Genomic DNA, 16,383 nt, shown 5'->3' with positions numbered 1-16,383 from the left:
ATGACTGCTGCATACATACAAAACAGAATGCACACAAAGCCTGTAGGAACTGTTTGGTCAATGACTGTAAATAAATAAAACTACAAACAAAGCCTGTAGGAACACCACCATATGAACTTTGGCATGATCATAAGCCATCCATGACGCATCTGCGTGTCTTTGGAAGCACGGCTTACTCATACATCCCCAAGGAAAAAAGGACTAAGTTAGGGACTAGGGCTAGATAAGGGATTTTTGTAGGCTACTCAGCACAATCCAAAGGCTACAGAATTCTGGATCCTGACACCAACAAGATAACCATAAGCAGAGCGGTGTATTTTGTTGAGAATGAAAGATCTACACCATCAGAGGGGGCCTACACCAAAGCAAGCAACCAGACCAAACACCCTGATGACTGGATTATGCTTCCTGATCTCAGAGGAATTGAGGAGGAGGAGACAGCAGATCCAGATCCAACCACAGTCGACACAGAGACCCCCAGCAATCCACCAGATGCACCTGAGATAATGGGAGAGGTGACAGAGGGTGAGGTGAGGCGATCAACGCGCTCAAACAGAGGTGTTCCAGCTCCGAGACTGTCCTACCTCGCAAGAACGACGGAACAACCAGAACCTTCATCATGGGAGGAAATATCCCAGCTACCACAACCAGAGGCCCAGAAGTGGAAACAAGCTGAAATTGAAGAGCTTGAGGTTCTACAGAAAAACAAAACCTGGACTCTTACTAAGTTATCTCAAGGAAGGAAAGTTATAGGCTGCAAATGGGTTTTCAAACTGAAATATGATGCTGATGGTGAGATTCAGCGCTACAAAGCCAGATTAGTAGCAAAAGGATATTCACAGAAATATGGAGAAGATTATGATGAAACCTTTGCACCAGTGGTTAAACATACCACAGTAAGGACTCTGTTAAGCAAAGCTCTGTTAAGCTGCTAGCAAAGGAATGCATGTTGAACACCTAGACGTGAAAACTGCATTCTTGTATGGCGAACTGGAAGAGGACTTTTACATGCAACAAACACCAGGTTTCTTAGAGAAAGGCAAAGAGGACTATGTATGCAAACTGCAAAAGAGCATTTACGGTTTAAAACAAGCTGCCAGAGTATGGAACATAAAACTAAATGATATGCTGCTTCAAGCAAACTCCAAAAGAAGCAACGCGGGTCCCTGCCTGTACACGAGGTGCATAGATGGCAAGTGGACCTACATTTTGGTGTATAGCAATAGCAATAGCACTTACATTTATATACCGCTCTATAGCCGGAGCTCTCTAAGCGGTTTACAATGATTTAGCATATTGCCCCCAACATTCTGGGTACTCATTTTACCGACCTCGGAAGGATGGAAGGCTGAGTCAACCTCGAGCCCCTGGTCAGGATCGAACTTGTAACCTTCTGGTTACAGGGCTGCAGTTTTACCACTGCGCCACCAGGGGCTCCTTGATGATGATTTGATTCTTGCCTATGAAAATCCAGATGACAGCAAGGAAATAATGCATCATCTGAACAGAGATGTGGAATTCAAGCAACTTGGCAACATTGCACACTACTTGGGCATTCAAGTACAAAGAGAGAAAGATGGAAGTTTCCTCATCAACCAAGAACAGAAAATTAAAGACTTGATAAACCTGCTCAGACTGGAAAATGCAAATCCTACACCAACTCCAATGGAAGTGAACTACATAAAGCAAGAAGATCAAACTGAGCCACTATCTGACAACCACAGATATCGTGAAGCATTGGGTAAACTTTTATACATTAGTACACTCACTAGGCCAGACATTAGTACAGCAGTTGGCTTACTTTGCAGAAATACTGCATCACCAACAGTCAAGGACTGGAATGCAATTAAGGGACTTGTTAAGTACCTAAAGGGTACTGCACACTTTTAGCTCAAGCTACCAGCTAACAGTCAACCAAAACCAAGCATACGTAGATGCAAACTGGGGTGGAGTTCTAACAGAAAGGAAATCCACCAGCGGTCACATAATTTTCTATGGAGATGGAGCCATAAGCTGGTCAAGTACAAAGCAAGACATAGTAGCATCATCAACCACTGAAGTGGAATATGTATCAGCTGCACAGGGCTGTCACGAGATACAATGGCTGTGTCAACGACTGAAGGACTTAGGTACAGATGTACCACAGCCCATACCAGTGTATGAAGACAACCAAAGCTGCATTCAACTCGCCAAACAAGAAGATGTAAAGAGGCGTACCAAACATATTGATGTGAAGTACCATGTAGTGAGAAGTCTGCAGAAGGATGGACTAATCAAGCTGATCTACTGCCCAACAAATGAAATGCTTGCAGACATACTCACTAAGCCACAACCAAGACCTTGCTTTGAAAAGCTGAGAGAGAAAATGAATCTTGTGAACTGAGTCACAAGACATCGAGAGGGGGTGTTGGAAGTTAAAGGACTTTGCGCTGTCTCTTGTCTCAGACAGAGGAGGACAAACTAGTAAGTCAGAGGGCTAGAGGGTCAAGACATTGGTCACCCCTTCTCCACTGCTCTGACACTATCCCTTTGAAATGTAGATTGGTACTCTCTTTTTGTGTTTCAAACTTTTGACAATAATAATAACCATAACAATCATAATAAACACAATTACAAGTTGACTTCCCGCGCACCTCTTTTTGTGATACCAACTATAAGTTTTACCCTTATTGTAATATTAATTTAAAAAGAAAAACACAAATTTAACCCTTCCACCACCATTAATCTGCCTAACCTGCATTTCAAATTTCAAATCCTGCTGTAAGATCCATAGTAGGAAACTAATTCTTTAAATAAACCAAAAAAGGTTTCCAGTCTTCCTTAAAGCGTTCTAAACTTTGGTCTCTGATCAGTGTTGTAAGTTTTGCCATTTCTGCATATTCTAAAGTTTTTATCAGCCAATCTTCTTTTCAAGGCAATTCATTAGTCTTCCATTTCTGTGCATATAATATTCTAGCCGCCGTAGAAGCATACATAAAAAAAGTTAAATTATTTGTAGAAATTGCTCCTTGTGTTATTCCTAGCAGGAAGGATTCTGGCTTCTTAGGAAATGTCACTTTAAGTATCTTCTTCAATTCATTATATATCATGTCCCAATAAGCCTTAGCCCTCCCACAGGTCCACCACATATGAAAAAAAGTACCTTCAATATACCCACACTTCCAACATTTGTTTGAAACATTTTTATACATTAATGCCAGTTTTTTGGGTGTTAAATACCATCTATACATCATTTTGTAATAATTTTCCTTCAAAGCATAACAAGCAGTAAATTTTAAATCACTTTTCCATAACTTCTCCCACGCTGCCATTTCTATATTATGTCCAACATCTTGAGCCCATTTTATCATAGTTGTTTTAACCAATTCCTCTCTTGTCTCCTCCAAAAGTAATAATATATACATTTTGGAAATTAATTTTTCATCGTCTTGACATAATTCCTTCTCAAAATTCAAAATCTGATCTTCAAATCCAACTTTAAGGTCTTTCTTATATATCTCATTTAACTGATAGTACTGAAACCAATCTCTGACCACATTTTGTAATTCAGTTGAAGATTTTAACTTCCAATCCTTTCCATAAAAATGCAACTGATCTTTATACGTACCCCCAGACATTTGCATATTTACTTCTTTATGTGATAAAGCTTCGATCGGAGATATCCATAACTGAGTTTTTGGTTCCAACCAATTTTTATATTTTAACCATACCCTCATTAAACTCCTTCTTACATAGTGATTCAGAAAATCTTTATGTACTTTAGTTTTTTCGTACCATAGATAAGCATACGTAGATTGGTACTCTAAGGGATTAACTTTCTTCCTCTCTCTTTTCCCTACCCGCCCGTCTACCTTGCAACATGGCAAGCCTCTCTCCCTGCACCATGTGTGCAGAGAAGATGCAGAATCCATCTGCATCCAGCTAGATAGATAGATTAGAGATCCTAACTCCTCACTTTCCTATCTAGAATGGAGTTCCTTAATAAATGTCTTATATATTAACTTGAACCTATGAATTGGCTCCAAGTTACTTTACTCTCAGCATACACGCATGCATAACTAAATCCTCTGTGTTGTGCCTCTGTGCACTCTGCTATAATGAGAAACGGATTCTCTCACCACAGAAAATTTCCCACAGCGCCGAGCCTTTGAGCCGGTGGCACCAAGCCTTTGAGCCTTTAAGGCTCGGCGGCTCGGCGCCACAGGCTCGGCGGCTCGGCGCCACAGGCTCATAGGCTCGGCGCCACAGGCTCCTAGGCTCGGCGGCTCGGCGCCACAGGCTCAAAGGTAGGGGTGTGCTATTCGGGTTTTCGGTGATTCAGCTAATGAGATTTTCAATGAGACACCATGAATCCACTCTAATATGCTATCATAGAATCCACACTCAGAATACCTCAGAAACAAGAGAACCCTGTACCCCATGGGTTAGAAACCCATGGGGGTGGTTGGCACCCTATGTGCACTACACTACCACTCGCTCTGGGCCACCCCAGCACCCCCCAAGTGCACTTATGAGGCTGCTGAAAGCTCCATGCATACCCTATGAGGAAAAACCTTAAAGACACGTAAACTTTAACAATTCGCCAAAAATCAGCCCTCTGCCCAAATCCTTTGAAAAAATTCAGGTAGCTTCTTTGACCCTACCTGGCACTACCACCAACCCCACACTGCTCTAGGCCACCCCTTTGCCCCCCGCATGAAGCTATTCATTTGCTGACACCTCAATGCTTCTCTATGGGGAAAAACCTTAAAGACGCATAAAATTCAACAATGCCCTAAACATCAGCCTTCTGCCCAATCACTCTGAAATTGGGGTGGTAGCCTCCACCCATTAGGCACTACCACCCCAACCCACTCTTTTTGCCCAGATGCCACGCTATGCCCCAGAACTGCCCCAAAGACACTAAAACTTCAAAATTTCCCCCAAAATCAGCCCTTTTCTCAATTCCCCTGGAATTTGGGTGGTAGCCTCCAACCATTGGGAACTACCACCCCACCCCACCATTTTGCCCCTGGGACCCAAAATTCGAGCTGACATCACATAAGACATTTTTGCTTTCAAATCAAAGGAGGCAAAAAGGTGGGAAATTCAAAGAGCTGTCATCCCGAATCACCCGAATTTTTCAGGCATGAATCAGGGGTGATTTGGCTCGGCCCTGAAAAATATTGGGAGACATCGGGGGTGATTCAATTTGGACCCAAATCACCTGAAATTGCTCGTTTCGGGCACAGATCGATCTGTGCCCGAAATTTTTTGCACATCCCTACTCATAGGCTCAAAGGCACGGTGCCACAGGCTCAAAGGTGATGTATCAGGGTAACCTTGTCCCCAATAAGGGAGGTTCGTTCCCGGGCAGATGGAGTCAATAATCAGCCCAAATGAGAGGACTTTAAGATCAAAGCGTTTTATTCTGCCTTAAGAACAGAGGTGCTGCCTTGGCTAATGCCAATGTGCAGGAACAAGAATTCTTTCAAACATCCATACCTTTATACAAGAAAAATTCAAAAGTCATCCATGAAAGAAAACAGCATGTTGTTGCCAAAGTACCTAACCAAGGCCAGGCACAAACCACAAACATGTACACGGGCAGACAGACAGCTTTATCCTAGTCATATCAGCTTTTCTACATATCTACATTCCACAGTCGGTCGCTGTAACCTATGGGGGATGGAATACTACCAGAGGGACATAGCTTTGACAGTGCTTTGCACTCACAGGTAAAGCAGCTTCTCTTGCAGAGAACTATAGTTCAAACTATTGCAGGCTGTGCAATTCTGTTATTATTTCATTATACATCAGTTCCCCCCCCCCTTTCTGTCGTTAGTATCTGAACCTTCAGATCCGTCAATCCCCCCTCCTTAGAGTGCACCAACACTTCACACATATCATTCTGGGGTCATACAAGGCATTGTTATATACAATCATCCTCTGGGTAGCTGTCTCTAAGTGTATATATCAACTCATCAAATACCATCCTATCCAGAGTACCATCCTGTCCCTTAAAAACATTTTGTCCATCCATATACATCATGGCTAGCATCTCATGTTTAAGTACATTGGTTTCTCTAGAATAACATGTTTAACCAACCAAACAAAGGGAGGTACACAATTAGCAAAACAACAACAAGCAAACAGAATAATTGCCAAAGCCATCACAACCATCAGTGCACATTATCATAAGAAGCAGTTCTGTACAGGAGAAACAGTAAATAATTTCCTTCTGACAACCAACATGGGAAATAATAAGTTACACCAGGATATCACTTACATCTGCACATTTTTATACACAGTTATCTTGTCAAGTCCTTCAATCAAAATAAAGGGCATATTTACAAGTATTCCCTCATGCAATGACACCCACATCAGGGATTATCCATTTAGAAATAGGATAATTCTCGTGTTCATACTGAAAATATGCCCCCGCCCCCAAACGGTGCTATATTAGTCATTTCCTTCAATAGTATTACAAGTAAAAGTAACATTAACAGTGTTTGCAATTGCATGGAATGTGCTCTCCCAAAGTCATAGGGCATAGAAATGAGTGGTTAAGCTAGAGTAAAACATGGAAGCCACAGGATAGTTCCATTTGGAACCTTCATGATATTGATCAAGACAATATAGGCTGAGCATTTCAGGTCAGGCAACCAGCTGGGAAGCCGTTCCCAGGAATCCCAACTTGTGTGGATCCCTGTGTTATTAAACACCTGCAGGGCATTCCTAAGTTCCTGGGCCTTCCGGTTCAATAGCTGATTGAACACATCGATCGTTGATTGTCACTATCCACATAATAACAACGGGCACATGCCCCCCCTTTGTTGGGCAATGAGCATATTGGAAACATTTTAGAGACCATCATCACAGATAAAGACTGGACCTCTCCTTGCAAGTCCAACAATACACACAAAACAGCATTAAACGACTCCTCAACCTCCTGGGAGATGATGGTTATCTCCTTTTCCAGTCCAATTACCCCAGACTGGATAGGATTGCCCTCCAGGCCATGTGAAACCCTGTGTTCCACACTGCCATCGGTTGACGTTTGATGCCAATACAGAAAGCTAGATTCAATACGCTGGAGGTGTTCACACGCTTATGTATTGCTTATGTATTTATTGCTTGTGTATTTATATGCTGTTCGGCTACAGAACCAATACATCCTTGGTTCATTCAGGATAGGGGAGATGCCTGATCCATATCTCTGTCCTTACAATTTCTCTTCCCTTTAATCTCATAACGGGTAAGAAATGAAATATAGGTAGCACAACAATGACTCAATCTAGTAGAAATTTCTGTTCTCTCAGTGTTTGCGCAGTATGTTCATGCAAATGAACAATGTACCTGAGGAACCTGTATGTTCTCCATTATGCAGAGGGAAACACTTCCCCACATTCAGCTGTGCACTCTGACACTCCTCCCGAGGGGGCCCATAATCATCCTATGCAGGGACAAATTCCCCATTCACAATGCCAACAAGCCAGGTGTGGGCACAGTAGCCATGTGGTATCATTTTGGATGCCAACAGGATAATTCAACCAATGTTCCACTCTCCACCATTCAGGTATTCCTAAGAGGAACCAGGTCTTAACCTGGGCCCCACCTCCCCTCCATGTGGGTCTCCAAGCAAGGTCAGTTAGTGTTGCCAACCCAAACAGGACCTCATCCCACACGTGGGGGCCTTATCCATCATGTGAGGGGTACTGGACCTCCTAACCAGCAGTATGTTAGCATGTGTGCACACCCAGCAGCCCTTAGGCCTGGTGGCAAGGACTACTGCCTGTACCTTGGGGTGGGGTTTCACTTGGCCCCAAGTGGTTGGGGACAATATGAATACAGCAACCCACAGTCAAACCTGAGTGACCAAACAGATAACTTGGCTTCTCCTACCCAACTGAGTTGGGGGGCAGTTGGGGCACCCAAACCTGTGACAGAAATCCACAGAAACACACAGAAATACACAAAAATACATTCACAATGATGCTGCAAGAGCCATCCCCAATCCCACAGTCACGGACATCAAGGCTCCCCAGACTGTACACGTAGAGGCTGGTCAGCAGTAGGTTGGGGACGCAGGCAAATCCGGTAACAAGTCTCTGCACCAGTTCCTGTACATACACCTTCTGTTCATCATCCCCCCTCACAAGCAAGTCAATGTCATTCGTGATATCCGAAATGGGAACCACCCATAGAACACCTCAAAAAGGGGCAAAAGTGTCAGACATACACGATAGAGCCAATGGCAATGCTCTAACCCAGTTTCAATGAAGCTCCCAAGCTAAACATGTCAAGTGTTTCTTTAAAAACTTATCCATCCAGGAATTCTTCACCCAGCAAGGCTGCTTGACACTTCAAATCACGACATGAATGCCCGCTCCCCCAGTCACCACCTCTCTCGGGGAACAAATATAACGGGTATAGGCTCCTCAGAGCATGGGCATATGCAAGGCCGTCCTCTGGATGTATACAGGCCTTCCTCAGATATTTGGCATCAATTCAGATATTTGGCATCACCATAATTCCATCAGATATTTGGCATCAGTAACTACAACACTCCGGGACGTTTGAGAAGCAGGAACAAGAAACCTGCATCACGGCCCTTTCCTCGAATCCAAAACAGGGCAGCCAATGGATGTCCCTTCATCATTGACCTGGACTGGGAATATAGATGGGGAACCCCCCTTTCAGGCAGCCACCATTGGTTAGCCTGTTCTGTCCTCCAAAGGCTCACTTCCCTCACACTTGATCATTGCTTTGATCTTCAACAGGAAGACATTTCTCTCAGGAAAGACAGTTCAAGACAATCAGATTTTTGTCAGGGCAATCAATCTCCATCCAGTGTATCTGACTTTGATTGCCAGTAACATCTGGCCTTTGGGATTTTCACTATCCCCATCTAAGCCACGTGTAGAAAGTGTTCCAGCTCTCCGTCTTCAGCCTCATCACTAGCAAGCTCGGTAGGGCAACAATAAACAGACCTTGCCCCCAGTCCAAACAGTCCAAGTAAAACACTATACCTTGTTAAAGTAGGATTAAAAATCCCCACATGAGGTCTAGAGTCTCATGAAACAAACAGGCTTCCTTATTAAAAGATATCATCAAGAAAAATGTCCATAGTCTTGCAAAGGAGCGAAGCCTGTAATAAACACAGATATTATCTAATCTCTGGTCAGGAGCTGTGAAAACAGGGTATGGATTCCATGATAACACACAAAAACTTGATCCCCTTCAATGTGGGAGGTTTTCCAGGTAATATGCAAACCAGTCCTTTGGAACTCCCCTCCACCTGGAGGAGTGGCAAAACAAAATGCCTTTCACCAATCTCATGTCTGTGATCTGGAATTTCAAGATCCAGCTACTGTGAAGGAAAAGCAAGGCTGGCAATAGGACAAAATGTGTAAATTTTGAAGCCTCAGACCCATTGATAATACTCTTGGTTTACATCAAAAACAGTTAGCAGAAACATTTCATACATATTGCGAAGATATAAAACAATAATTCCATTAGACTATTTAACTTAAAATCCTTCTCCGTTACCTACAACAACAAGTGACTCTTCAGAGACCTTCCTTCTCACTCAGTATTTGGAGTGAGGAGACTCCACATTAGAAACACTCTACCATATACTTTTCCCATCCAAAGAAATATACCGGCTTGTGTAGGTTTGAGTGTTCACACATACACTCAAGCAATTTCAAGCAATTACCATCAAGCAATTTCATTATAACCACAGGCCTTACAGAAAACATTGCAAAGAAAACCAAAAATATACGTTTATACAAGCTTATCCCCTTTAGCTCAAGAAAGAATTACAGGCTTGTAATAACTACAGTATAAAATCTCATCTGACAAAAAAATAAAAAATAATTGCATCTGAGTAACAAGAAGGACACACACAATCTGATATTGGTGGAGAATGGAGTGGACAGAACTCACCATTTCTTTTGCATATATATGCAATCCAGCCTCTTAGCAGTATACCCCCCCTTGTTACAAAAAGAGGAAGACCCACAAGAAGGAAAACTGTCATCCAGAACCCGTTTCTGGCCAGGACCAGGGTGCTGCGAAAGTTCCCTTTGTAGCGAAGACCACGGCTAATTATTCCAAATAAATTTGGAACTCAATCCCAGGGCAAGTAATGTTCTGTAACAAGTCACAGAAATAATAGCAAATCACCAAAACACTCTCACATATATAACAAAAGTCCCATCAGCTAAATGAATAAGCAAAATAGGCAGAGGAACACCTAAAGGAATAGGTAGAAAGGCAGAATACCCTCTGCATTCCAACAAAATGTGGAATTCCACACAAAACTCAACAGAAGCATAACTGGAATCATAACATCCCCCTGGAATCAACATAAGATGCAGTCAATATTAAACAGTGTTAGATTGGGGGGGTGGGGGCAGAGTTATACACAGTTCCCCTAGAATTAACATCAAACACAGATAGCATTTAAACAAACACTTCAAAAAGAAGCAGGGAGGTCCACGTTCAGTGATATAATCAAATACTTTGTAGAAAACAACAAAATGAACAGCTTCATACTTCAACTACATATAAACAAATAAAACTGTGGCTTCATTTAACAATATAATAAACACTGAATCACTCAAGCATGTTTGCCCATGAGCAAGTTATCCAGTCAAGCGGAACACACACAAAAGAAATGCCCAGAAAACACAGTTATCAGCAAATGGTCTATCAATCAACATTCTGTCCCCGACCTCCCTCATATTGCATACCACAATTTTATCTTGTTTCCCTCATATACTAATCAAAACAAAACCATACCTCTTGAGCACAGTGTCTATAAATCTCAAACATGCCACTCCATACATTTCTTTCAGTTTAAATAAAAACTTCCCTTTTGTCCCTCAAACTTCCAACCACATAGCAATACATTCCATCAGCGGCTGCGCTTTCACCCTCGCCCCACTTAACCCAGCTACCTTCCCAGCCTTCAACAACAGACAGCAGACAGCATGAACAACAGACAGCATGATTACAGCAAAACACAGTTTCAATTCCTCTTTTAATTTCATCCCATAAACTTCTGAACATATACTGGTAAACAAACTTCCCAGGCAGAATAGAAGAATCTGCTAATAGTAAAACACACAGGGGGGGATCATTACAGTGGGTTGGCAGGTGAACCTTGCTAAGTCATGTCTGCATGAAAATTGCTTGCAACTGTGGCATAGGCACCTAGGACACAGGAGCTATGAGTCAATCCAGAACATGAAGGAAAAGGGATTAGCTAATGGCATTGATTTTGTACCATGTGACATTGTAACTAACTGTGTTTGTTGTCTTGAGTCCAAAGCAGTTAACATGCCATTTCCTATGCAGAGTGAAAGGAAGACCAGAAGACCCCTAGAGCAAATCCACAGCGATATATCTGGACCACTACCAGCAACCATAGGTAATCAAAAATATTTTCTAACAATCACAGATGATTTCTAACGATACACGTGTGTATTTCTACTAAAGGAGAAATCACAGATGCTTGAGAAACTACAGGACTATGTAGCGATGGAAAGCAACAAATTTGGCTGGAACCAAGGATCCTGTGCACAGACAATGGAGGAGAATATATGTCCACCGCCACACAGCAGTACCTGAGAGAACATGGAATCGTGCATCAAACCATGGTAGATTACAGCCCGTCCCAAAATGGAATCTCAGAAAGAAAGAACAGAAGTCTACTGGATATGGTAATATGCATGCTTGCTGACACACACCTCCCACAGAAATTCTGGGGAGAAGGCATCATGACTGCTGCATACATACAAAACAGAGCCAGAACCTTAACCATGGGATGAAATATCCCAGCTACCACAACCAGAAGCCCAGAAGTGGAAACAAGCTGCAATTGAAGAGCTTGAGGCTCTACAGAAAAACAAAACCTGAACTCTTACTAAGTTACCTCAAGGAAGGAAAGTTATAAGCTGCAAATGGGTTTTCAAACTGAAACATGATGCTGATGGTGAGATTCAGCTTTACAAAGCCAGATTAGTAGCAAAAGGATATTCACAGAAATATGGAGAAGATTATGATGAAACCTTTGCACCAGTGGTTACACATACCACAGTAAGGACTCTGTTAAGTATTGCTGCTAGCAAAGGAATGCATGTCGAACACCTAGATGTGAAAACTGCATTCTTGTATGGCGCACTGGAAGAGGACATTTACATGCAACAATGACCCATGGAACACCCCCAGGAATGGAGCAAGAGACCATATCCAGAGTGTGACCAGCAACATGCGTAGGTCCTAGGAATAACTGGGATAGGACCATAGTAGTCATGGCTACTATGAACTGCATGCGTTCAACTTTCTCTCATATTCTTTTTCATTCCTTCCAATTATTTTAGCCATCACTCTAATATTACCCTATCCTGTGCAAACCTTTTTCCTATTGATCTGTGGCATATGCTGAATTTCTCTACAGCTGCAATTCAATGCAGGTTTTCTGGAGAATATATCCCATTTCTGTATTAATAATGACTAAACAACAGAACAAGAAAAAACCAACAGTACAAGAAAAAAAGTTCAACTAGTGCAGGTTTTTTGTCAAATAAATCCCATTACTGTACTATTATTGAGTAAACTACAGCACAAGAAAAAGTTTCAACAATGTTTCTAATCAGTTGTGTAGGACTCCTGGGAGAAAGTCTCCAAGAAGCCAAATAAGACATGAAGAAAACTCCGTACCCAATGCAGAAAACTCCACCTCCAATGAAAGAATGATACTCAGAGTGCCTTCACTGAACAGAAAAATGGAGATGCCTACAAACTGCTAGAAGAAGAATTTTATATACTATTGAAAGACATTCATGGGGATAAGTAAGAGTTCTAAATCATTTGTTCTACTCTCTCTTCTGTCTCTCTGCCTTCCTTCCATCCATTCACATATACTTTTCATCCAAATACCATTTTGCTTCATAGCATTCTCTCATTCACTGAGGTCAAGGCTAATGCATACACTGCCTCCTTTATGTGGCAGCCACTGAAATACTGCTCCACATGACTGGAGCACCACATTGCACAGTACTGGCTGTTTATTGCAGCGATGGCCTGATGGATTGTATGATTTTTTTCCTACTATGCTGTTTATTTTTATCAGTTTTTGCTTTGCTAGGGTCCAATGACTAATGCAAATAAACCTATCTATCACTTTACAGTGGTAAACATATGCAGAAAGCAAACAATTGGGTCCTCTTATTAGTGTCAAATACAAAATGAACTGCCTATTACCCCATGTAGAGGACTTGACCATTGCCTTCTCTGATCGTTCCCTCTTCCCGTGAGAGTACCGTATTGATCCATATGTGGCAACCTCTTTTTACTGTTAGCGGAATGTTTATATTACACATAATTTAGCATTAGATCTCTAGTATAAAGATAAATATGGACACAATCATATCAAAGCTGTACACGAGGTATATCTGGAGTGTGTGTGTGTGTGTCAGTGTGACTTAAATTCTTCACCTTTTCTAAAGCTTTACAAGTGCTTCATAGCCTTGGAAGGACAGAGTATTTGTGTGTGATGGTGATGGTGAGAGTAGGAATTATTGCAGCCCCGGGATTTACTGTAAGTGACCTTCAACAAACTATACAATTCTGCTCAAACTCACTGCCCTGTCCAAATACTCTACAGCCAAAGTAGTTCAGATGGAAAGGGCCAATCCGAAGTAATATCTCCCTCCAGCACCTTGTACCATAAAAATAAACGAATTATCACAGTCCTTCTCTCCCCAAACAAAAGAGGTTTCCTGATGGATTGCACTGTGCATTTCATTTATATCGATAGACTAGTGTGGGCTAAATGCACAGTCATGATTAAATTAGCTTGAAAATCAATCTGAAGATAATGGACATTTTTGTTCTTCTTCCCACAGGTAACATGCAGGTTCGTATTAAGGACAGAATGGCTAATGTTACGTCCACCTCTGACTTTGTGTTACTAACATTCTCGGAGGTCCGTGAGCTACAGATTTTGCATTTCTTTGTTTTCTTAGCTTTGTACTTGGCAAATGTGACTGGGAATCTTCTCATCATCACTGTAGTAGCCCTTGACCATCATCTGCACACACCCATGTACTTCTTCCTCATGAACCTGGCCCTATTGGACCTTGGCTCTATTTCTGTCACCATACCCAAATCCATAACTAATTCATTAAGGAACACCAGACTCATTTCTTATTCGGGGTGTGTCATCCAGGTTTTCTTCTTCTTCTTCTTTGAAGCCTCTGATTTTGCCCTCTTAACAATAATGGCACATGACCGTTACATTGCTATCTGCAATCCACTCCAGTATGAAAGAATTATGAACAAAGGAGCTTGTATCCAGATGGCAATCAGTGCATGGATTTGTGGGGTCCTCTATGCTGTGCTACACACTGGTAGCACATTTGCAATGACCTTTTGCTCAAATATGGTTGATCAGTTCTTCTGTGAAATCCCAAAGTTGCTAAAACTCTCTTGCTCTGACTTGTACCTAGTGGAGCTTGGGCTTCTTTTGTTTAGTTCTGTCACAGTGTTTGGATGCTTTATCTCCATCATTTCCACTTATGTTTTGATCTTTGCCACAGTGCTCAGAATTCCATCTGAACAGGGACAAAAGAAGGCTCTATCTACCTGCCTCCCCCACCTTGCTGTTATTTTTCTGCTACTCTGCACTGGATTCTTTGCCTATGCAAGACCTCCCTCAAATGATTCATCTGACCTGGATCTTGTTTTTGCTGTGATATATACCGTACTTCCACCAATGCTGAATCCATTAATCTATCGCATGAGAAACAAAGAGATCAAGACTGCACTGTGGAAGCTATTACATGTGAGGTGCTTTTCTAACACCATTCCAAGAATTGTTCTATAATTATCAGGACTATAATGTTCTCTATCATAACAGAGAGGATATTTTCTAGGAATGGTGAGTTCTGAATGTATGAATATGTGTGTATCAAATCCATATGTAGATTGCCCTCCCCGCTCCCTGCTAGATTTCCCTGCTGCACTACACAAACCTTAATGTTGTTGATGGTAAATAAGGTATTTCTTAACTGTGGGGCTGTAGCTTAGCAGTAGATCAGATGTGTTGCCTGCAGAAGATCTCTTGTTCAGTTCCTAGCATCTCTGGATAGTGCAGGGAAACCACTGTGCTGAAAACCCTGGAGAGCCTCTAAGAGTTAGTGTGGATAACCTTCAGCTCAATGGATTTATGGGCTGAGACAGTGGGCAAGTTCACATGTAATGGCAACAAGTAATGTGCCACCAACCACCAGTTCCTGGCATGTATGCACTGTGAACTAGAAGTGCTGCACCTTTTGTGGCATGAAAACCTGCCAGTATTGGTTTGCTGAATAGCTCTTCCCTCTTCCACTGGACATCTGCACCCTCACCCCCAACTTCCATCTTGGTTACAGATGCCCAGTGACTGAAGGAAGTACTGCCCGCCAACCCTATATTGGTGAACTATCACAACAAGAAATGAATGGAACTTCAGAACCAAGTGGCCCTGTCCTGCTCAGCATGACAGTTCATGGACCTTTCAGTTCCACCAGAGCTTATTTAGAGGTGTGATTCAGATTAGCATTCCTCTCACATAACTGAAGATGTAACAAAAGCACATTGGCACATCCACCAGTGACATCAAGCATTATCCTTGCCACAGCCCTGGCATTATCCTGTGTATAGGGCTGTGTTCTCTGACCCTGCCTTTAAAGAATTGTGGTGGTGGTAACTTTTCCCCCAGTATACAGCTGACAGAGGATCTCCTGGGCAAGGGGTTAACCTATGTAATCATTATAAGACACAAGAAGACAGACATATCCTCAGATGCAACCATATTGGCAGAGGGAAGCACTGTCATCTGATTTTGCCATGGATGGACAGCAGATCATGGCCTTGTGTGTACTTAAGAAGTATATGCCCAGGGACAGTTGACAAGAAACCAAGCAAAAGATGTGATGATGGAGGGAGACTGGCCTGAGAAGGCACTTGACCAACTCCCAACCCTATGATGATTGCCTTTAGGTCAGTCACAGTGTGTCCTTTCAGCTAAAATGCTGAGAACACAGGAAAATAGGAAGCTGTAATATATCGATTCAGACCATTGGTCGGTCTAGCTCAGTATCGTCTACAGAGACTGGCAGCGGCTTCTCCAAGATTTCAGGCAGGAATCTCTCTCAGCCCTATCTTAGAGAAGCCAGGGAGGGAACTTGAAACCTTCTGCTCTTCCCAGAGCGGCTCCATCCCCTGAGGGAAGTATCTTACAGTGCTCACACTTCTAGTCTCCCATTCATATGCAACCAGGGCAGACCCTACTTAGCTAAGGGGACAAGTCATGCTTGCTACCACAAGATCAGCTCTCTTCTTCTAACT

The 16,383-nt window shown here is 42.4% G+C and overlaps 1 protein-coding gene across 1 annotated transcript; it reads left to right on the top strand.

Moving 5' to 3' along the window:
• Positions 1-13,903: 13,903 nt before the first annotated feature.
• Positions 13,904-14,878, top strand: LOC128331092 (olfactory receptor 14I1-like). The gene has a single exon (XM_053264451.1). It carries the CDS (start codon positions 13,904-13,906, stop codon positions 14,876-14,878), a length of 975 nt encoding a protein of 324 aa, XP_053120426.1.
• Positions 14,879-16,383: the final 1,505 nt, after the last annotated feature.

The sequence above is a fragment of the Hemicordylus capensis genome, chromosome 6 (genome assembly GCF_027244095.1).
Source record: "Hemicordylus capensis ecotype Gifberg chromosome 6, rHemCap1.1.pri, whole genome shotgun sequence".
NCBI lineage: Eukaryota > Metazoa > Chordata > Lepidosauria > Squamata > Cordylidae > Hemicordylus > Hemicordylus capensis.
The sequence above is the reverse complement of the archived record's forward strand: the minus strand, read 5'-3'. Positions and strand labels throughout refer to the sequence as shown.

Excerpts from the sequence above, each read along its gene's own strand:
- LOC128331092 (XM_053264451.1), top strand. The coding sequence starts at position 13,904 with ATGCAGGTTCGTATTAAGGACAGAATGGCTAATGTTACGTCCACCTCT.